The sequence below is a fragment of the Amphiura filiformis genome, chromosome 1 (assembly GCF_039555335.1).
Source record: "Amphiura filiformis chromosome 1, Afil_fr2py, whole genome shotgun sequence".
Classification (NCBI taxonomy): Eukaryota; Metazoa; Echinodermata; class Ophiuroidea; order Amphilepidida; family Amphiuridae; genus Amphiura; species Amphiura filiformis.
This window is the reverse complement of record NC_092628.1, coordinates 86,350,785-86,374,130: the sequence shown is the minus strand read 5'-3', so window position 1 is coordinate 86,374,130 and position 23,346 is coordinate 86,350,785. Positions and strand designations below refer to the sequence as shown.

The 23,346-nt window shown below is 36.8% G+C and overlaps 1 protein-coding gene across 4 annotated transcripts in view; it reads left to right on the top strand.

Annotated features, from left to right (window-relative positions):
• Nucleotides 1-6,179, top strand: part of LOC140155668 (WD repeat-containing protein 37-like) — a 30,975-nt gene extending 24,796 nt beyond the window's left edge. For all 4 annotated transcript variants that reach the window (XM_072178609.1, XM_072178616.1, XM_072178594.1 and 1 more), the window contains 3 exons: nt 553-687; nt 1,971-2,085; nt 4,068-6,179. In XM_072178609.1, the coding sequence (XP_072034710.1) occupies nt 553-687; nt 1,971-2,085; nt 4,068-4,187 (370 nt within the window). In that variant the 3' untranslated portion in view covers nt 4,188-6,179. The remainder of the gene's footprint in view (nt 1-552; nt 688-1,970; nt 2,086-4,067) is intronic.
• The last annotated feature ends 17,167 nt before the right edge of the window (nt 6,180-23,346 follow it).

The following is a 23,346-nucleotide window of genomic DNA, read 5'->3' as shown; positions in this document are numbered from 1 at the left end:
TGCATGATGCCTAGAACTAACTAAGAAAAGTAAAACTAGGTCAAAATCAACTCCAGTTTCTATCGGTATAGCCATAGAGATTAGATAAGGAGAAACTGACCTCTGCATAGCATTATGCCACATTGGATTGTTATACAAGACCAAAATAGTGTACCTTGTGTATTTTTGGAAAAGGCCTGAAATCTAACCCAACAGCCCTCAATACTACTCTACAAAGTGATTGCAAGCCTAAAGCATCCCACATGATTGGATTGTGCAATCATTCGAATGGACTTATATATGCAAAAACACTGCATGGGCAGCGTAAACACTCATGGCTTGCTATCCCCAATCTTGTGTTCCGCACCTGAGGATCCCTGGTTCAAAACCGGACCGGTTAAAAATCTTTGCTTCTTTCTTTCTTCCTTCCTTTCATTTCCCTTTGCCAAATAGCATAGGGGCTGTTAGGGTTAAAACATTAGTGTTACAAAGATTTGTATATGTGTACAGCTTAATTCAGTTACAAGGTCATCCCATTTAAATTAAAGTGAAATACTGATTTTTTGATTGCAGTTCTGTAACATCGGCCATGTTTGCATCAGGCGACAAAGTAGTAAGTGGATCAGATGATAGATCTGTCAAAGTCTGGGATCTGAAAAACATGCGTACCCCAATCACCATGATACGTACAGACTCCGGGGTAAACAGGTAAGGAGTTCATTTCTTCTCGGCTCTGTGTAGTAGTCTCACTGAGAATGAATTAGAAAAATAAGTGGAGTGTAAATATTCACATTGCACATAATCATCTGCTGTAGATCTGTATGGTGGTCAAATGGATATATTTTTTTCATTTCCTGGAAGCGAGTGATGGAATTGTTTTTTCCGGCTAAACACAGGAATGAATCCCTTGCATTAGCATGTGTTTACTTAAGAAATAAAGGGTAATGCATTATCCTTGACACACGCAAATAATGTGTCCGAGTGAGTAAAAACGTAAATAATGGGTGAGTCGCAGCAGAACCCATTAAACGTTTTTACTGCCGAGGACACATTATTTGCGTGTAAAAGATAATGCTGCACCCTTTATTTCTATTCTATTACCACAAAATAGTGCGATTTAAAGAGAAAATGTCACATTTTTTGCCCAAATATTTCAAGTTGTTTACCTGAAAGTGGAGGGCCTACACGTAGCCAAAGCGTAAGTGATAGCGAGTATTGCAGAAAGTGAAACCACGGTTGTTTGATGGGATCATTTATTAGTTTTTCAATCAAAACATCATGTACAACCAAATTTTAGGCTTAAACAGCTAAATGTGATATCATGCTAATGTATACAGATGCTTTTGAGTCATTCTCAACTTTAATTTCCCCTCTTTTACACAATTATTCACTTTTATATCATTTGTTTAGCTTTTTCGGATATAAAATGTATCTATTAATGACAAAATTTGTGGCGCTATTTAGTTACCGGAAATTACTCTTTCAAGCTTTTAATACAAATAACTCCTTTTATTGTTTGATAAAATATGTTTATAAAATTTCCTTGTTACCTGTTTCACCTATTCCTGCTGTTTTAATGGCAGCATTAATCACCTGCCCCTTGCAAATAAAGAAATATGATTTAGGATAAAAAGCGCCATCTATAGTTTGCATTTACTTAATAATGAAGCTAATTCTATATACATCAAACAACCGTGAAACCAAGCGTAATGCTTTGCATAGAATGCGTAACGACGCTAATATACTGCATCACGCTTTCCTGTGCGCTGAGATGCGAGAAGAACATAAAGTTTGTTGCCCTGGCCACTTTATTGCTAATTAATGGTCATTCACGTGACGTGTTTCAACAAATCACAGTGCGCGATTTTGAATAATGGGTCGTGGGGGTAATAGAATTGTACATAAAGACAGGATATTGGTAGATATGTAGTAACGTGAAGAATTGTTGATATAAAAAGTAATATATATAATTAATTTCTGTATCTTTTCAGGTTATCAGTGTCTCAAACCAAAAACATCATAGCCATACCACATGACAATAGACACATCAGGTTATTTGATCTCAATGGTATGCGCATTGGAAGAGTACCGAGAACTAATAGAATGGTAAGTTTTGATTATCAACTACAGTGCTTGCCTGGCAGTTCTTGCCTGGCAAAAATGAGTTTTTTATTTCGATCGAACATAGATGGGTGGGCGATCTTTGTTACATATGAAATCAATTAAGTGACTATTGTTAATGATAGTAGCATTTGAATATTTGCATGTAATGATTTTAAGCAATACAAATTTACCAATAATGCTGATCAGTTAATGGATAGTTCCTTAATAACAATGCTTGATCCAAAGATGAAACAAATTTGGCTCTGGTACCTTACAGCAAGCAGGGTGGAGGCCCAGCAGTTAAGTGATCAGACTAATGATCACAAGGTTGTGGGTTCGAGTCACATCATGGCCAGTGTACCTTACAGCAAGCAGGGTGGAGGCCCAGCAGTTAAGTGATCAGACTAATGATCACAAGGTTGTGGGTTCGAGTCACATCATGGCCAATGATTTGAGTCCTTGAGCAAGTCATGTAATCTTTGTTCAAGGCCTTGATCTCCTTCGTAATTTCTATAGCCGAAAACACTGGCAAATTGTTTCATTTACTATAGTGAAGATGATATTCATGATGGTGAAAGAACAAAATAATTGTTATTCAAATGCAATATAGAGTTCTAATTTGATTGAAGTGAAATTATTGATATAGTAATCATACATTTCTGAAAAGGTAATACGCAGCCCTTACCCTATGAAATATAAGAAAAGATCACTTAGGGCGTGTTCACATTACACAATGTGGGTTCGTACCTAGGTAGTGAAGTGGTGTCGATCCACATCGAATCCACATTGAGTTCGCGTTCACACTACCAAGCTAATCTACATCGAAAGTGGGTTATGACGTAAGTGGAGCGAATCCACATACACGGATGTTAGAACAACCCAGAAGTAAAGTGCCGTTACCACGCAGCATAGATACCAAATTTAGTAAAGCCATCACCCCAGAGAAGCGATTAGCGGTAACATTGTATGGCTAAAGCGCCGAATAGACCTTTTTCTGATGACGTCACCTAATCGATATTGGGGTCTCGGATGTCCCACATGCCCACTGTGTGAAAACACCAAATACTGCATATTTTCTCCCCTGTTTTGTCATCTTTCACATTAGCTTCCATAAAATAATATTTTAAAGGGAACCGTATACTGCTTACCTTTGTTTCAGATTGTTTTGATACCACAAAATACAAAAGATACGGAAAAACCGTCATGCTATTTGAAAATTAATCTTTGTTTTGTTTCACATTTTTGTTTACTTTTTACACCGTGAGGAACTAAACGCGTACTGCGAGCTGGCAATTCCGCTGCAGGGCGCCTAGCGTGGCATAAAGTTGATCGCGCTGGCCGGGCGCCGGTATTTGCGTTTGGGTGCTAAATGTCATGAAGTCAATTCCCAGTGAATACAGTTCGTTTTGTTCCATTGACATTCACCATTTCGGCCAGTACGACCACGGCCACTTCCGGTATAAGTGGAGTCGATCTGGATCGACTCCACATTATCGCGTTCACATTACGGAAATTTAACCCACCTCCTAGGGTCGAAACTACCTCAACCAGGTAGTTTCGATCCACATTGTTGATGTAGGGTCGAATCCACTTACTTTGTGTTCACACTACACGGGGAAGTGGTTTCGATGTAGGGTCGACTCCACGTCCCTACATCAAAAGTGCCTGATGTGATCATGCCCTTAGGGTACCTCCACTTAAGCAAGGTGGGAGGAGTTGTTGCTGCACTTTTGATCCAAACTATATTTTGCAAGCCTAATTTCGTGTAAAATTACATGAAGGAATAACCCAAGTTATGCTGAATGTGGCACGTACAAATGTTAAGTGGGAAGGTGTGATAATATACACCCTTGTTACACCAAAATCCACTTGCCCTTGTATTAAACAGGTGTTGGTGTACATAAATGACATTCCTTATTGGAATTATTGCAGAGAAAATGTATTGATTGTCTAAATATTATGCTGTGTATAATTTTGCATTGCAGGGTCATCACCGCATGGTGTGCTGCACAGCCTGGAATGATGCCTCAACTAACTGCAATCTCTTTAGCTGTGGCTTTGACAGACAAGTATTAGGATGGCATGTTGGTACCACAACGCAGTAACCTGGTCAACTGTCACCTTGACAACAGATGCTGAACAACGAGGATTGACTTCCCAATAAGTGTGCAATTATAGCTTTCAGTAGCGTAGTACTGAGCTTTATGAATGGGCTTAATTGGTGAATATCGCAGGCACCCTGTAGTTTAGGTTAAAAGTTTTATTAAAATATTGTGGTGTCTGGGGTATTCAGCAGTTGATTCCATAACTGTATTATGTAAAGTGACAAAATCTTATATTACTGTATATAAAAATTATGAGTAAGCTGAAATGCAAATTATGTTGTATTTTAGGATAAATTAAACACTAAACTAAATATCATGATTTTTGTTCTTTGACACATCACACACACACACACATATCGTATATCTTCAAGAGTTGTAATGGTAATATATGACCGTCACTTGGCAATTACAACAAAATGTCTTATTTTGTCATCAAAAATACACAGATATACTCAGTAATTTTAACATGCAAAGAGCATAGTTCTACCCTTGATCATGGAAATCATCCCCCATGTGCAAGGGCTTATGTCTGGTATGCCTAAAATTGACTGATTTGTATCCTGTGTGTGGTTTCATTAGTTATATGAACCAAATGATAACGGGGATGGGAAGGTAGTGGTTGGATTGAATTATTTCAGTAACTAAATCCATGATACACCCTTTGTGGAAGACATGACTTTAATCTTCCACACAAAAAGTGTGAATTTCAAAAGGGATTGAAATTTTCATGTGACCACCCTAGTATTAAAGGTATAATGTGAGCTGGACACTATTCTCCTTGTTTAGTAGTTACGGAGAGAGGTAAGGAAGTGATTACTCTTGTTCACATCAAAAGTTGAGGCCTGGTCTTTGAGGGTAGGAAATGTTATGTTTATAAGCAGAATGCAACCAAAGAAATATACTTGTAAACAGGTCTACCGATGTTATGAACATTGGCAAAATTTCAGTGTTGGCAAAATTTCAGTGTTTGCATTAGAACTTTGTCAGGTTTACAAAAGGGAAGAATAATATGTGATGCGATCAAGCAAAATCAGTCGGAACTGTGAAATTTTGATTTTGAGATATGGCGAAACAAAGGAAACATTTCCTTTTGTTTCCTGTTGTTTTGGAAAATCTTTAATTGGTCATATCATTGGAACTGGTTGTTCAATTTCAATGGGGTTTTCTGCAAAATAGAACTTTGTAAATGTTTTTGCTTCCCTATAAGAAAAAGAAAATTTAATATTTCCGAGTTTCGACTGATTTTGTTTGATCGCATCACATATGTGAACTGGAATTGCTTGTAATTACTTGTTATGTCATCATTATATATCATTAATATATAATTTCATACACTTGTGCTTATAGTCTACATTTAAATAATTATATTAAATTTATAAGTAAGATAAAAATAATTATGATAATATTATTGTATTTTATTAATATTGCAATTCTTTGCCTGAAATCGGACGCAATTGTTAAACATGACAAAGTATACAGTGATTCATCAAGAGACCTGTCAACCTTTTATAAGAGAGATACATTGATAAGTCAACAGCACAACAAAGTATGTACATTATCTTCAGGTGTATGTATGTTTGCCATTGCATGTCCTGTATAAAGAGTGCACGAAGACATATTCTGTGCATGCAAAGAGTCATGCATATCTTGCATATATCATCATCAAAATTATGATTTGGTATCGGAAGAAAGTGCACATTTTTCTCATTACCCCAGTATATCCAAGATATGTTTCATTTAGATGGTGTGAGCTAGGGGTTGTGGCGCCCAGGGCCAAGGATACATAATGGTGCCCCATTCTTGAAGCAATTACGCACGGAGCGCGCAAATATTTTGGTTATAATGAAGTGCAGTGAATTTCTGTTTTAAATTGATCTTTCAAATGAGTATTTGTGCTGAGAAAAATGTTGACTTTTATCGCTTGAAGAGGGTGCAAAATTGATACTGAATTGGTCACTTCGGCGCCCAGGGCACGTGGCCCCCACCCCCCACCCCCCCAATCGCTACGCCACTGGTGTGAACAGAAACAGAAACGTAGTGAATTCTGGTTACCACACCAGAAGTATGTGACTTCCCAATGGGGCATAGTTATAGAAAAGAGAACATGAAATGATTGGACCACACCCCTTTAAGAATGTAAACCATTATGTGTCACCTGAACAAATGTTTTATGGATGTAGAGATGGATTTCACTACCTGTTGTAACTATCAGGAGTTTTTATTATAAATCACTATAACTTGTGATGCAATCATAAATTTTCTTTGCAAAATCAACCCACCAAATCATAACGGTATATTTGAGTTACGATTCCTGCATGCAATGTACCATGTGATGTAAGTGAAATCTACCATCAATTGGTTTACATGGGTTTCCAAGGAGGCTCTTGCATCAAATAGTGGCTGATGCATCAGGTGGCCTCACCCTCTTTCTTTTGGTTTCCTTCGTCTACTAATTTTCTTCTCTCATATGTCAGGTACCCCTGGAATACCTGGGCCCTGTAATTGAGGTCTGGTTTAAGGATTTACAATTGCAGTGCATCAACTGATATTAACCCTATTCAAAAACAAAACTGCTTTGTATTGGTTGGCTAGACAACAAAGTAACTGTGAATATTTAGTTTTCAAAATTTGCACATGTGTAAATTTTCTGTCTGTGCATTTTACTTACAAAGAAGCTGGAACTGAAGCTGAGTTGAGACTCGGAACCACCCTGTTTTAATTGTGTATTGAAACAATTTAAAAATTGTACTTTATCTTGTAAACATGAAATATAGTTTTATACAAAGGAATTATGTGCTTGCCAGCTTATGTTCTATTTTGAAATATTCTTTTTAGTTAGAACAGAACGAATATGTGTTAAGTGATGAACTTCACAGGATTACAATATATTATGTTGTTAAAGTGTATCCTAATATATTGGAATGTGACAGGCCAAATAACCAAGCAGTTTGTTGTGTAGATTATTTAAAGATATGGTCCAAATGGACTATTCTAGTTGAAATCCATACACCTGTTATGGAAGACATGACCTTAATCTCCCACACAGGGGTGTAGATTTCAAATGGAGCTATCCATTCAGGTAACCCCATTTGAAGTTCACACTCCCTGTGTGGGAAATTAAGGTCATGTCTTCCATAGGGGGCGTTTGGATTTCAATTGTAATAGCCCTATATGTGATCAGTTCTCACAAAACCAAGGACATGTCAGTAGACCTCATTTATAAGATAAAACATTCTCTAAAAGTTTGCCATGTTTTAAAATTGAGTTGGTAAAGTTTTTAGTTGCGATAATACATGTTACATTTCAAAGCAGTTTAAAAAAAAATGATGATTATTTAATCATTAAATGCATGTTGATGTTTGTTAACCCCTATCCAATTTTGTACAATTAGAAAAATGAATTGCCTTATTTCTCAGAACTACATAGAAGCCTGGCATGTGACATATTTACCGGCAATTATGGCTGAATGCTCATCTTTGTTCAACAGGTGCATGCTAATAGCTCTAATATACATAACAGTTTATTACACAAACCAGAGGTCGGTGGTTCAAATCCCGCTTCAGCCAAGTTTTCTTTACTCCCTTCATTCATTAGTTTATATGTGACACGATCTGGTCCATAGGGCCAAAGCTGGCAAATTTGAAACTGAGATAAAGGTAAAAATATGGAGTAAAAAAACAATAAATTTTCAGTAAATGATAGCCTATCAATTTTCAAAAAATGCCTCCCTTGGCCCCCATGGACCAGATTGTGTCACATATATTGGATAAACAGCATTATGATTTGGGACACAAGTTTGAAATCATATTTAAAGCATGCAGGGCTTCTATTAAGGGGGTACTACACCCCTGTGGTAAATTTGTGACTATTTTTGCATTTTTCTCAAAAAATAATAACACAATGGTAACAAAATTTATGTATATTATTATTGGGGCAAGGAATCCAATTACTACACTGAAATTTCAGTGACCCAAGACAAGCGGTTCAGTATATATGATAGGAAATGAGGTACATCCTAACGGTACCCTATTTCTTATCATAAATAACGAACCGCTTGTCTTGGGTCACTGGAATTCCAGTGTAGTAATTGGATACCCTGCCCCAATAATATACATAACTTTTGTTACCACTGTGTTATTAGTTTTAAGAAAATGCAAAAATAGACACAAATTTATCGAGGGGTGTAGTACCCTTCTTAACACAAGTATTTGAAGTATTTTATGGCAAATGCTATCATATCTTCCAAAGTATTCAATTCAATCTCTTTAGCCTTTTCAAAGCATGGCGTACCCCATTTGAGGGCAGTCTTCAATCTGGGTAAAACCCGGCAAATTCAAAAGACTTTAGCACTTCGTGCAGTGCCATCCTATTGTGTACGCCATACCACAAATACTTATTTTAGCAATGTTCTTGGTTTTGTGGGACAAGTCACATCTATATTTTAGATATTGTTTTAGTCAACAGTAAGTCTAATTTGATGCAGCTTCAGCAAATTGTGGGCTTTGATGCAATTTCATCTTTTTCAGCTATTTTAAGCAAGAAGGATGATTGATGTTGCTTTTTCTGGAAGCTGTCATAATATTTTTTAACAATCAAAAAGGGTAACCATTTATATCAACCTTTCTGTGAAACAAGGAAGCCTTAAAGTGAATCAAGCTAGTGATGACAATGATAAAAATAACTTAATTGTAAAAAGGTCATTGTGCATTGTTTCTATAAAAATAAAAGGTGAAATTATTTTGAAACATTTACTCATGAACACAAATCCCATACTCTTGGGAGGTAATATAATAGTTTCACAGTAAACTTAATTAAGTGAAAGGTTTGTCAGTTGGAAATCAAAACTGAACATGTGATAGAAAATAAATAACTTGAAAGTACAGTTTGGAAGATTAATGTGATGTTTGATTTCAATGTCTCTTATAGAGCTGGTCTTTATTTTGCTTTATAATATATGGTAATCTCCAAAGAAGGAGAAAAATAGTGTGAATGTGCTAAAGATATTCTCTACATAAACAAATAACACACTATGCAGTGAACTAACTTTCATTGAGTGAAGACACAGCCTATTTTGCTCTGAGCTTGTTATCTTGTTTGCTTGTTCAATTTGAACTTGCAACTAGTTTTTACTTGAATTTGTTGCAACATTGCATGGGGAGAGGGGGTGTTCCAAGACTTATTTCCAAGATTGTTGCTCTCTTTTCATTTGTTCGCATATTCAAGGCACCCTCTTGTATCATTTATTGATCCTTGATGATTTTTGTGTCCTCGTCCGTCCATTGGATCATAATTACCTAGTGTTTTAATGAGATGTAACATTTCTTTGTTGATCCTTTTAAACTGGACACTAATTTTAGCTTTGCCATACCTTCATTGCACAATTTGGCATCTGGTACTGGTTTACTGGTAATCCAAAAGTTACATTGGATCACTTCTTGACCTCTGTGTTGTAGAAGGCAGACAAGTATGTATTAGCTCACTGAATAGACCAAGAATGATCACAATGAACTTGCACCAGTGTATCAACCCATTTTGTCACATAACATCACCAATGGCATGAGTTATGAGACTGTTGCATGATGTCATGTGACCATGAAATCATGTGACCATCAAGATCATTGGCATCAATTTGTCAGAGGTATAATGATAGACAAAGATAAAAAGACTAGTTTGCGTCTGACGTCATCTGTCAATCAAACTCCGAGCACGGTTTGTTTACAAGTGTCGTGATGATATGAGTTGCTGAACACGGCGGTTAAACTGGGCGCCTTATTGTTAATTTTGCACCTTTTAACATACAAACCATCTCAAAAGTTAGGTCTTAATAGTAAGAAACTTTTGGCGAAGGCACCATGTCCACAATGCCTAGAAAAGTTGCTTTTTGCCTTGTAAGAGTACGTATTTTTCGCCATTCACTGCTATTCCTTTTCTCCGATCGTCACCAGCCATGAATCGACCTTCCTTATACGCGCTATTAGCCAATCAAGGATCGTAGAGAATTTGATTGACAGTGACGTCAGACGCAAACTAGTCTTCTTATCTTTGTCTTTCATTATACAAGAATCACTGAGTCAAAACCTCACATAAGTGATCATAGCTGTGTGTGAATGTCTAAGTCTGCCATTTGGTAATCATATCATTTTATGTGACAACAGAAAAAGTTAGTACATGAAAATTGGGGAGTTTTAACAGTGATCACCTTCATGATGGTCTGTTCTTGTACAATGATGTAATAAAATATAAGCAAACACACATAAAAGCGATTTCAAATGATAACTAATAAACCGGCAATATAAATTAATTTGACCGTCATCGACCTTTGATACGGGTTTTGATACAGGGAATTGTGAAAATTTATAATGTCAAGGGATGTTCTTTGGTCTGCAGTAAATAACAACCAGGTATTTTTTTTATCTCAAATAAATATAAAAACATTTAAGTATTTATACAACTTCAACCAAATCAAAACAGTTCTTTACCAAATTAACATATTTGTTGGATCTAATCAACACATTTGTTAGATCTGCTCACATTGGGGTGTTATGCAGTTGAATGAAAATCTTTTCTCCTGAAAAACAGATCACAGAATGTATGAGCGCTTCTCCCAGCTGCTACTTTTCAGGTATTTACCTGACACCCCACCCCTCTTGGCCCTTCCACCACAACCACAAACCTGTGCAATTGTTACAGATAAGAAAGGTTATTTTCAAGTTTTTGAAAACCAAAATGAGTGCAATCTCTATTTCCTAAAATTCCAGCAAATTTCATTCTGTTGGAAATTTCAAACCATATTCACAAACAATGAATTCTTTTTATTAACCTGAACTGCACCAAATCTGGGTATGGGTTTCATGGTAAACAGAAAGACACAGGCGCTAAGAAAAAACAATTTACCAGTGCCGCCGACAAGGGGGGTAAAAATTGAAGAAAACACTTCACTATGGGGCAGTAAAAGCAAAGAAAAGGGACCATATGGCCTGTAAAAGGTAAAGAAAAGATACCTTGTAATTAAGGCATATTTTCTTTGCTTTACTATACGGGCCAACAAAGGTCTCTGTTCTTGTCCATTAGGCCTAAGGTATCTTTTCTTTGCTTTTTACGGGCCCTCCGAGGTCTCTGTTTTCTTTTATGATTCCAGTAAAGTATCATTTTTTTGCTTATTAAGATGCCCCCTCCCCACACACACACACTTAAGAAGTCCTGCACCATCATCACTGATCAAAGGGGGTCCGCGCGTTCACATTGCCCCCGGGCCTGTAATGGCTCTTGGCAGTACTGCATTTTACTAAGTATTTCACTACTTTTAAAAAGTCACTTTCTGATCTTGTTTTGATGGTATGCGCGTGTTATAAATCCATTAAGTTACTTTTAAGGAGTGTCTGAGTAATCATAGTCATTCAAATAAAAATAATCTAGATTAGGGGATTAATGAAAAGTTACACCTTGAAGATTTGAACTGGAATGGAATGCAAAACATGCGCTTTCAAACATTGCATAATGTATTATTGTTCTTGAGATATGTTACCTATGAAAGTGTAACTGATATTTGAATTCTTTGTTAAAATAACCACAGCAATTTTTCCCAGATGTCATTACTATTCACAGAATACCATGCTTTGACCAATCACAACAGCTAACTACTCTAATTGGCCTTAAGAAATATGACTTGATGGATACTGAAATATCTATTCTTTGAAATCTTGGAAATTGATGATATTAAAAACCACTATATATGGTGTCATGTAACTTTTGTATAGCTTCTTTCTCAGAAACGCCCACACAATTCAGCTCTATACTGAGGAAGGCTGCAAAACATTCTCCTGTGTGATGTGATACTATCTGGTACTGTGAGAAATCTAACATCATTTATCATGTATATATGTGTTGTCAATTTATAACTTGCATGGGCTGGCAATGTAGAGAACATCATACATAAATGCAGATATACAAGATATAAACAGGAGTTGATGCACTGATTACACTTTTTATTACTCGTATAGATCATGATTCTCTGGCAACATCGGATATGTTTATGTTTGTTTGAGGGTGATGGCATGATTGGCCCATAATCTGAAGTTTGTAGTGCTAATTCTTGTGGCGTGATATTTCAAAATTTGCCATGACTTTTTTTCTGTAAATCATTCATTTAGCTTTCAAAATCATGCCACTTTAAATCATGGGGGAGGGGGGTCCTCCCAAATTTTGACCTGGTGATGACTAATGATGTAATTTATCCCCTCATCATTAGGGGCTATTTTTAACCAATCATTGAATCACATGATTAAGAGATTCTCTTTCATTTCATTATTAATATTGACATGCTTGGTTATAAAAATCATAACAATGATTGTATTTTGTGTTTGGCATTATTTCTGCATCTTCAATTCTGTAGATACTCTGGGGCATTCCCACTTGACCCCCATGCCATGATACCTGCATTTCAACTTTTCCCATACTCCCCCAGCTTCATCCCTCATCCACTTTCTACAACAAATCTATGCTCTGCCTACATATAATTTGAAATCACAAACCTATGAAATTATGGTAATGGAACTTTGGCCGCCCTTTACCAGAAATGCCAGCATGTTCCAATCTATGTGGATCTGTAACTGCAAGACATGATACTATGATGAGTAATGGTCTAATATTATTTAATGTCAATTCAAATCTTACATAGTGCTGTCAGGATATCCATGTATATTTATAGGTTTCAACATACATAAAATGGACACCATACATGTATATAGATGAATGCATTAGTCTTTAGACTCTGTTTCACCAGGTTGCATGATTCTCAGACAGTCGTGCAATTTTCTTGAGTGTCGGATCCATTAACGTTTCTCCCTTCTTCAGATTTGGAAAACGATGCCTTTTTATAGATGTATAGATATTGCAAAATTGTCAACTTGAAACAGTTTGGAAGTGTGGGCGAGGAATGAAAGGCTATGAACTGAAGAAATTGCTAGACTTTAACTCAAGGAAAGCAAAGCTGTTGAGTCTGCATTTTGACATGTGCCCTCTATGTCTATCCCAATTGAGTTTTGTGAGGGAAGGGGAGGGCTGTGAAATGAAATTGTTCATATGATTACTCTTAGTACCGGTATTCTATTTAATATGTGTGCATTATATTGTCATGGTGACTCCAGTGCAAAATAGTAGGATCTGGTAGATCTTTTAAAATCACAATCCCACTTAATTAGACAATCATAATTAAAAGCTGATGTCATTTGTTTAATATCTAGGAAAGCTGTGAGGCCTGCTTTCTGCTACTTTAATACAAGTATTAGATGTCTGTTGAACATGTACAAAACCACTGATACAAAACTACAAGTTTGGACAATCTGCAGTGGTGTGCAGGGGGGGGGGGGGCCTTTGGGGCCTGAAGCCCCCACACTTTGTTAAAAATCATGTAAAATCAGCCGTTTTTGGCGATTTTAGCCTTTAATCACTCGGGGTGATTTTTTAGACAGCAGAAAAGAACAATTTTCATTGTAAAGGGCTGTGCTCTTGGTAGAGTGCTTCATGCTTGTAAATGCTTCTTTATAGGCCCAAAGACAAAATAATTTTAATAAATACTCCTTTTATATGATTGTTTCTTTAAAATAAGTGAGAGCAGAAAAAAGTGTTATAGTTTGTAGAGCATAGACCTTTAAAAGATATATGAAATCAAATCCATGATAAATTGTTGCATGTAAATTGTATTAAACCATGTCATGCTGTAGCAGTTCATTGATTGTGCCAATGGTGGTGCTAGGAACTACTTAAAGGTTCAGATGAATTAGGTTTCTCAAAAACAGGCAATTTATCCAATTTGTGATTGATTTCATGACTTATTTATGCAGGATAAATCCATATTTCCACCTCTCACATCCTGTATTTTCTGAAGACATAAGCTAAATTTTGAAGAATACTTAAAATCAAATCTATATTTTCACCAAGAAATTCTTATTTTATAGATTACAAAAATGTCCCACTGCAGGGATAGGTATTTTCCTGGTTTTTTTTGGACCCTTTCTATTGTGAATTTTTCCTCTGAAGGGGTATAAAACATTGCCCAGGGGGTATTTTTTTATTTTAACAATGTGTGTCTCTAATTCACTGAATTGTTGACCCAAATTTGTTTTGGCCAGGATACACTCGAAATCTAAAAAGTGGGTGGGTGCAAACCAAAAGTTTCACTACTAAATTATAAGCTATATTTTCTTCGTCTGTCATGACCAGATGAAAATATCGGGTTTTTCATTGAATATGTGAACACGTACATTTTCAAGATTTTGTACACGTTGGACTTTTTACTTTGATTTGAGGGGTACGGAAAGTGTATGAACATGTAAAAGTATTAAAGTAGATCCTTTTCCATGGTCCAAATGAGAATATGAAACATTGCTTGATTTTATTTTATTCAGCATGATAAAATGGATACACATTACAAATATTATATTGCACTTACAGGTAAAATACTTATTAAAAACATACAATTTTTTACATACATAATCCATAACACCATAGCCCTTTAAGCTTAAAAACCTATTTCCAAAGGGGTCCTTATATTACAGAAAAAAGATATTAAAAGTTAAGACTGGTAAAAAACACCAAAATAGAAAAACCAAAAAAACAAAGCATTGGAGCAAAAACAACAAACTAGACATTCATTTGATTTAAAAGGTGAGCTTTGCCATCTTTTGTAAACTTATATTTCAGTGAAACAGATCTAATATCTTCCGGCAAGCTCTTTCAGTTTTTGATAGGATTAAAATAAAAAGAACCAGAACTAACAGACATGTTGATCCTACATGTAGCTTATCCAGAGCCATTTCAGTCGTAAGATACATAATTGCACCAATTCTTCTGATGTAAACCGTATTATTAAAAAGGTATTCTGCGGTCTGTATAAAACTTATGTTACTAAACTTTGTTATGGTCATGTAGGTTCAAAATTAACAGGGGACATATTATATGACTGTAAAAGCTAACATTTGTGGAAAAGAAAAATACTGTAATCTATTTTTATGAAAATGTTGCACAATATGGCTTAAACTTCTTACTTGGTAGGATGATAGGCTATGATCACTTCTTGTGTTGTATAGTTTTGTATCAGGTTATTTGCATATTTTTGAATATTAATGAATTTATTTGCATATTCTTTGTATTTACAATCCTTTGTGGGTTGATCCAACTTAATTACGAATCTTGTATTTCTATGCTGTTACACTAAAAATCTTTCGCCAAAATTTAGAGGTCAAAGGTCAAATTTCAATATTGGTCCAATCAAGCTCAAATTGAACAGGCAAATCACTATTGGTTGTTGTAGGTTCATTTACTTCTGCCAAAAGTAATCTCGAAAGTAAGCGGTCGCGAAAGCAGGCAAGACTCATGCTTCGAGAACCTCCTTCAGTTGTTGTAATTGCTTGAAAAAGTCCATTTTCCAAAAATATGCACCCTGAAAAATAAATCCTGGTTTATGCCCCTGCATGATGGAGCAATTTTGATGTCAAAATAGCCTGCTGAGTTTAGACATATTGGATTGAATGATGATTACTGGGTCATGTAATGGAATCATAGAAATGGCATTGGGAACAGGGATATTATTAAGGAACCAGACATGGGAAAACACTCTAAAAGGTTGGAGTGGTGCTTTTATCTCTGTAAGTATACTGGGGTACTTATCTCAGTTTAAAGAGCAAACACACACAACTTTTTCATATGGACAGCCGCATTAAGACAACTTCACAATGACCTTCATATTGAGCACTGGCTGTGGTGCAAATAAAACACAGCCCTGGATGTTCTGTGGTCTGCAATAATCGTGGTGATATCGCAAAATTTGGGACCGACTGTTATTCCGAAGAGGTGTTATTCCAAATTTCATACAGTCTTAGATAGCGAGAACCAATCATAATCAGAGCAAATGTGACACGATCAAGGGAAATGAGTCGCATGTCGCTAATATTGATTTTGAGATATTGGCAAAGAAAGTGTTCAAATTCTTTTGTTTTACATTGTTTTCAGCGATTGTTAAATTGACGTAACTTTGCAAAACAAAGTCACATCAACATGGGGTTTTCAGTTTCTGAAAGTTCTAAATGTCCTCTTTAGGAACCTATGTAAAACTCATTTTCAACCAGGGTGGACATGCGACTCATTCCCCTTGATCATGTCACAAATGTTATCAAATGTGCGAATCATGCATTTATTATGTATATATGAACGCACACGTCCCTTGCTTGTACTTTGCAAAATTTTTAGTGACAATTTTGTTTAAAAATAGCAAAATCAAGGAATTGTTTTCTTGTGTATGTAATGGGTATCACTTATTTCCTAATTCGCAAGCTCAATCGGAAATAAATCATTTCCAATTGCGCCTACTTCTCTAGGATCTATCAACCTGCAAAACAAACACACAATGATACAGTTTATCTTACCAGGGAATATTGTTCGTCAGCTGCGAACTACGAGACGGACATCGAGGCGGTCAGACCCGCCTATAACGGGTGTAACCGTGAGAAGCTAGAAGACCTACTGATAGGTCTGCGATTCATAAAGAATAGTATAACAAGACCTATATGCTAGGTCCAATTATCCTTCACTATGCTCTGCTCAAGAAATCGTTTCTTCATTGAAGGCCTAATATAGGCATAGCCTTAAACCATATAACGCCTGTCAACATAGATACTATTTCTATGCAGAAAGCAGAAAACGTTTACGTCACATGTATTTATTATAACATGAACTTAAACATTGTTAAACAAATCAATCTATGCCATGCGAATAAGAATCACAATTCTTTAGCCCTAAGGAACCAAAGTCCTAACAATCAGAAGATTCGAATAATATGAATTCTGAGCATCAAACATCTCCCATCTACCCAAATTACTGGACGGACTGTGACACGGATCAGACACAACCCAAGCTATCACAAATATCATCAAGCAGGTCCCATAGGGCCTAGGCCATACGCCATTGGACATGTTGGACACAATCCAAAAAGAGATAACTGAACATAAGTTTTAATAAGCCTACGGAAAATTAGGCGTCCGTAGTCCTCGGTGCTGGCAACAATCAATGCCTTGATCACACCACGCTGTACACAATTCGTGCATACCTCTGAATTGTCCATTACGTAATCCTCGATCCGCAGGCCTCCAAAGGAAATGTATATTATTTCCTAATTCGCATGAAAGCTCAATGGGAAATAAATCATTTCCAATTAGCCTACTTCTCTAGGATCTATCAACCTGCAAAACAAACACACAATGATACAGTTTATCTTACCAGGGAATATTGTTAGTCAGCCGCGAACTACCCCTTATCAAGATATAAAGAAGCAGGCGGCAAGCGGTCCACACTGAATAATTGCCATGCAGAGCTCAAACTCAAACTAATCTGGAAAAATTTATTCCGAGCTACAAAGCCCCTCGATGAATGTGATACTCCTATAGGCCTATATATAGACATTATGCTACTAGTTCTTATTTCCCCCGCACCAGCCCTCAAACATTGTCAAAACAAAAACAAATCACATTGCCCTTAGTCCTGATCCCAGGACCTCGGGCCCCCTCGGCCCTGAATCGCCAAATAAATTGCCACCTCAGTACTGAGACTGTAAAAACCAATGCTCTTTTAGCTAAAGTAAAAGATGCCTATATATATATTAACTATATACATGAAAATCACCAGCGTTTAGCATGTTTAGTGTAAGCACAGATCTGTGGTGTAAGCATACAACATATTTATAACATACAACATTGCACTAATGTACAGAGCTTGGACCAATAAAGTCACTTTGACTCTCTGTGTAAATATCTCGACTAATCAAAGACCCTATGGTCTCATTTAATAAGAACCACTACCGAAGAAACTCAAACGCTTCTGCCAAACTGACAATCAACAGGTTCATGAACTCCGACGCCACAGATACTTGTGTAACAGCAGAAGGTCTATAACTCAGTACAAGAAGCTATTGCAGCTTTATTTATACTGCCTTGAGTGTAGTCACAAAGGCAGATGCAACGTCTGATGAATTTTGGCGCATCTCACAAATTTACTTACTAAAATACTAGTTACTGGTGAAACATGAACACATATATGCCTAATATGAAGAGCAGAACCGCAACTAAATATGTGGATATTCAGATCCAAGTGCTTCTATGAATAAAATAATTCTTCTGACATTTTACTTTCACAAAACACTGCCCTTGTCACATACGATATCCTTAAGATATAGGCCTATATAGAAAAATATTATGTAGACCTATATAGTAAACGTAAATCTAGCTCAGTCGTGCATACTACATGTACTATAACTATACATAAGCAAACAAAAATGGACATCCATGAATAATATAATGAGAATACTCTCCGAAATGCTCACATCTGTCTTCAGGAATAATCCAATTACTGAATCTTGAAAAACAAACCAAAACACCGTACCTATAATGTATTCTTTAAGGAATACGTTAACATCTACTCAGCTAGGAATACCTCGTGAACATGGAGAACGCCTATATAGAAATCTCAAAAAAAACCAACTTGGTGAAGCTGTACATATCATAAGCGTCAAAAACATGAACAGACTCGAATATCCATCTCCAATACACTCACTTAACCCATGCACGAAACTTACGAATTTCTACCTTCCATGATCTTCATGATCTTTGATAATAATAAGCAGAAACCCAGCATGTCATCGAAGACACACATTCACTGCTAACAATACAACATGCATGTATATATCCTAATCATGAAGGTAATGCTGTGGAAATGCGTATCCATATCCCAATCCATGCCGCTGGTAATACAGTATAATCCATTTCATCCGTTTACCCCTACAAGTGATGCACTTCCAAAATCTTTCATGACGACACAATGATGGTATAAAACATATTGCTATAAATGCTTAGCTTGCTCATCTCCGGGGCTCGTCTATTATGATCATGATGAGGTGTACCCAAGACTACCCGCTACGGAGTAAAGTTCATTAACAGTCACCCAAATATCGAGATATTAGCCCTAGTTTAACCGGCTGAGGGACAAATCAATTGATTTAGTCTATGGTCTATTAGAACCTACATTTACTATTGTCACAATCTTCCAAGTCCACGATCCATGTCATGTAAATACTCTTGCATTGCCACGTCCATGGAAAAGCTCCAACAGAGATCTTTCATATCCACGAGACTGTCCTAAGCTTTATCAATGGAAAGCTCCCGTATAAATCTGAAGGAATGCTTCCTTCTATACTCTATCATCCATTCTGCTCATTCCGAATGTCCTCATCCATTATGCACAGAAAAAACCAAACCAACCGGAACTTTAATGGGAATGATCAAATTCCATTAAACACATCCTCTGTATGTATGAACCCAGATATGCCTATACATCCTCCTTTGCTCCATACACCTCAATAGGAAATTCCATACACATCGATGATACTGCTCCTAAAAAGGCCTAGACACATCCATATGGGAATGCTCCTATAAAATAATGTTATGTTATACGCAACCTTTGGGACCTTGCTCCCATACACATCTACAGCCAGGATCCATGAGAATACTCCCATCCACATCCATGGGGAAAACTCCCATACAAACCCATGTGATGCTCCCATATATGCACCCATGGGATGCTCCCATCCACGAGATACTCGATCCCATACACATTCATCCCAATGAGCTCCAATGCTCCAATACACATGAAAAACTCCCGTACGCATTATGTAAATGCTCCCATGCACGTTCATGGGAATGCTCCCATACAATGTACTCGTTCATTGGAATGCTCTCCATAAACTCTCCCATGAGAATGCTCCTATGTATACCAAATTCATGGGAATGCTCCTATAGACATTCATGGAATGTTCCCAGACACATTCATGTGAATTCTCCCATACACTTAATATTCAAAAGCTCCCATATACATTTATAGAAATGCTCACATACACTCTGCGTGATGTTCCAGATAGAGCTTATCAGATGCCAAACCGAGACACCGCACATTCATGATAAACATAAATTGCTCCCAAACTCATTCAAGGGAATGCTCCCATACACAATCATGTGAATGCTCCCATCCACGTCCATGGAATGCTCCCATACACACTCATGTACGTTCATGGGAAATCTCCCATATATAATCATGCGTCTGCTACCAAGCATGCACATCCTCACATACATTCCGTGAGAAATCTCCAATACGTCCCTGGGAAGCTGCCTTTACCCACAGTAAGTACTTTACTCATCCACGGGAATGCTCCCAAGATCAGAAAGCTCTAGCCTCTGCAAACCTCAGAAATTATGCGAATCTACATTTTCCTGTAGGAATACTCCCATGGTAATACAAATCCATATATTCATATTGCCCACATAACAAACATATTCATGCCAAGCTCATTAATTTCTTATTTACTCGAAATTTTTAAGACCACGTTAGGTGGTAAAAGGCGACAATGCTCACGCCCATGGAAAAGATCCTATATGCCTCAATGAATCCACGTGAGAGGAATGATCTCATAAAGGCCAATATGGAATTCCTCCTAAATTCCGCCTAACAACACTGGTAATCGTCTAACCTAAGCAAAACCGAAAATGACGAAAATGTTGAAAAACATCCTGAAGCATATAGGCTTAATAAGTACCTACATTCTTATGCGACATTACCATAAGCATAATCAGTATGAATTTGCATTCTACTTCTGCACAAAAGCTTCAAATTAACGTTCTTATATTAAAGTTCCCGCTTTGAGGCCCAAGACCAACGAAAGGCCAAACTGAACACAGCCATGCAAGCTGACATGATAAAGCAGCGTTCCCTGACATGTGCAGCGTTCTGAATAACGGCCCTTCTTGATCTCAATCTCGCAATCCATCGAGCTTCAAACTGGTATGAAACTAATCAATCGTAAGCCAGGTGTTATTCTGGATCAAATTTAATTTAGAAATTTTTGAATAAATTAATACATGCGAAAATCAATACTTGCGCAAGAAAAATATATCGGTGCGTTTCCAACGGCAAAATTAATCATGTAACGTACTAAAAGTATGACAAAAGCTTCCAAGAAATCGAGATGTCAATACCATTAAACCAATCTACAATCTCTATTATGACTACTACTCTATCGCAGTCGAGATTGAAACCTATGTACATGATCATGATAAAAGGGTAGCGAGAACAACCTCTCTGCCTGACAGCACAACCGCATTTATGTCATAATATGATATAACAATTATTAGAAGATACCGTATAACAAGATTTTATTAAAAACGTACACAGGTATTATCTATGGTTTTATACTTTATCCATATTGATTTTTAGACCTCGTCAAGCGAGTCGCGTACAATTAGAACCCCGGGTTAGAACCTTAACCCCCAAAATCAAATGAAAGCAAAACCATATTAAGTACCCGCATCGATCACACGATATGATAATGATGCCTATTAATTTATCTGATCAATCAATATACAATCTCAATGCGTTCCCTAAGCAGTCTTGTACCCAGACTAAATGTAGCCCATCGTAAAGATAACGACAGAAAATCCGGCTGTGACGGAGACCACAGAAAACCGTTCATGCGGGAAATTGGCGACCCAGGGATGGCGACAATTACTATACTGATGACATGGTGTATAACCACCATTTATGTTTGATACCATCCTAAATGTTGATACCAACTCCTATGCAATTCACATCCAATGTACTGGCCATGAGTCATTTCAGTAAGGCCTATCCATAGCCCCATAGGCCTCCAAGGCCTATGTATTTTGAGGAATAAATCACCTACCTCCTTACATCTGTTGCTTCTTGTCAATCAAAAACATCTTACCAGGTCTCCCAGGCAACCGCCATACATACCATAGGTACTTTTCAAACCCCGATTCCAACTTGGCCTACAACAAGCTTGATAGTAATATTTTTACTAGGCTCATATCTGTTTTATCTGAACTAAATCGCCATCCTTATAGAATTTGACCAAAAGGTGTACACAAAGTCCAGCGCTGGAAATTAGACGTACGTAGTCCTCGGTGCTGGCAACAATCAATGCCTTGATCACACCATGCTGTACACAATTCATGCATACCGCTGAATTGACCATTACGTAATCCTCGATCCGCAGGCCTCCAAAGGAAATGTATATTGTTGCTTCAGAAATTGTACAAAATAACACACATTGTACTGAGCCCCGCAGGAGGGAGTGCATTAGATGCATCATCAACATCTCAGTACGTGTGCGTTATTTTGTACTTTTTCACTCCCAGCAAGTGATCAAATTTATTAACCTATATTAGGGATGACCATCATAATTTCATGTTGCCCCTTTTGCTACAAAAGATTGTTTGCTGGAAAGAACTCATCAACAGAAGTATTTTGGTGGTTAAATGGTCAAAATCGGTCAACAACTTTTTGAATTATGAATTTTCAAAGTTTCCCATTCTGACCGGTCATTGGAACGAAATAAATTGACAAAGTCTAAATATAGCAATGTGAGCAAAATTGGTATTATAAGCATATATTTACCTTTTTATATTTCTTTATTTTAATATATATGCAAACATGAAACAAGCATATTGTGAAAGTATCAAAGGGTTTCTTATGAAATGGCACTTTACTAGTCAATAGCATGAAGTATTTCTTCAAACCAGGCACTGAAATCATGCTTTTAGAAAACATTTGCCAAAAATCATCCATAATGGCCAAAGTGGCACAAAATCAAAAGTCCAGGTGAACTTTTTTTCCACAACAATATACACTACACATAAGAAAAATACTAATGTACTACAAGGGATTTTCAACATAATGTAGGAATCCAAACAATCAAGTACCAACATGCACAGCTTTGTCCTGATATCACTTCTGGGGTTTTAACAAAATGTTTAACCTCTATTGTGATTGGCAGCAGCATAAGGTATCTCTTTGATAGCTGATAATGCCCAGCCATTCAGCAAGTGGCTAATAACTGACCTTGATAGGCTTGAATGAATACTGTCATGTGCTACAAAACCATCACACTCCAGGGCCCGGTCACTCCATATGCTACAGGAGCACAGTACTTTAACAATGGAGTGAAAGACTCATTATTGATTAGGTAGCGTATTTTAAAAGTACAGCTCCTGTGCGTGTATAGCAACAAGTCAGTGCAGATGGTATAAATATAAGAAAATGTTTA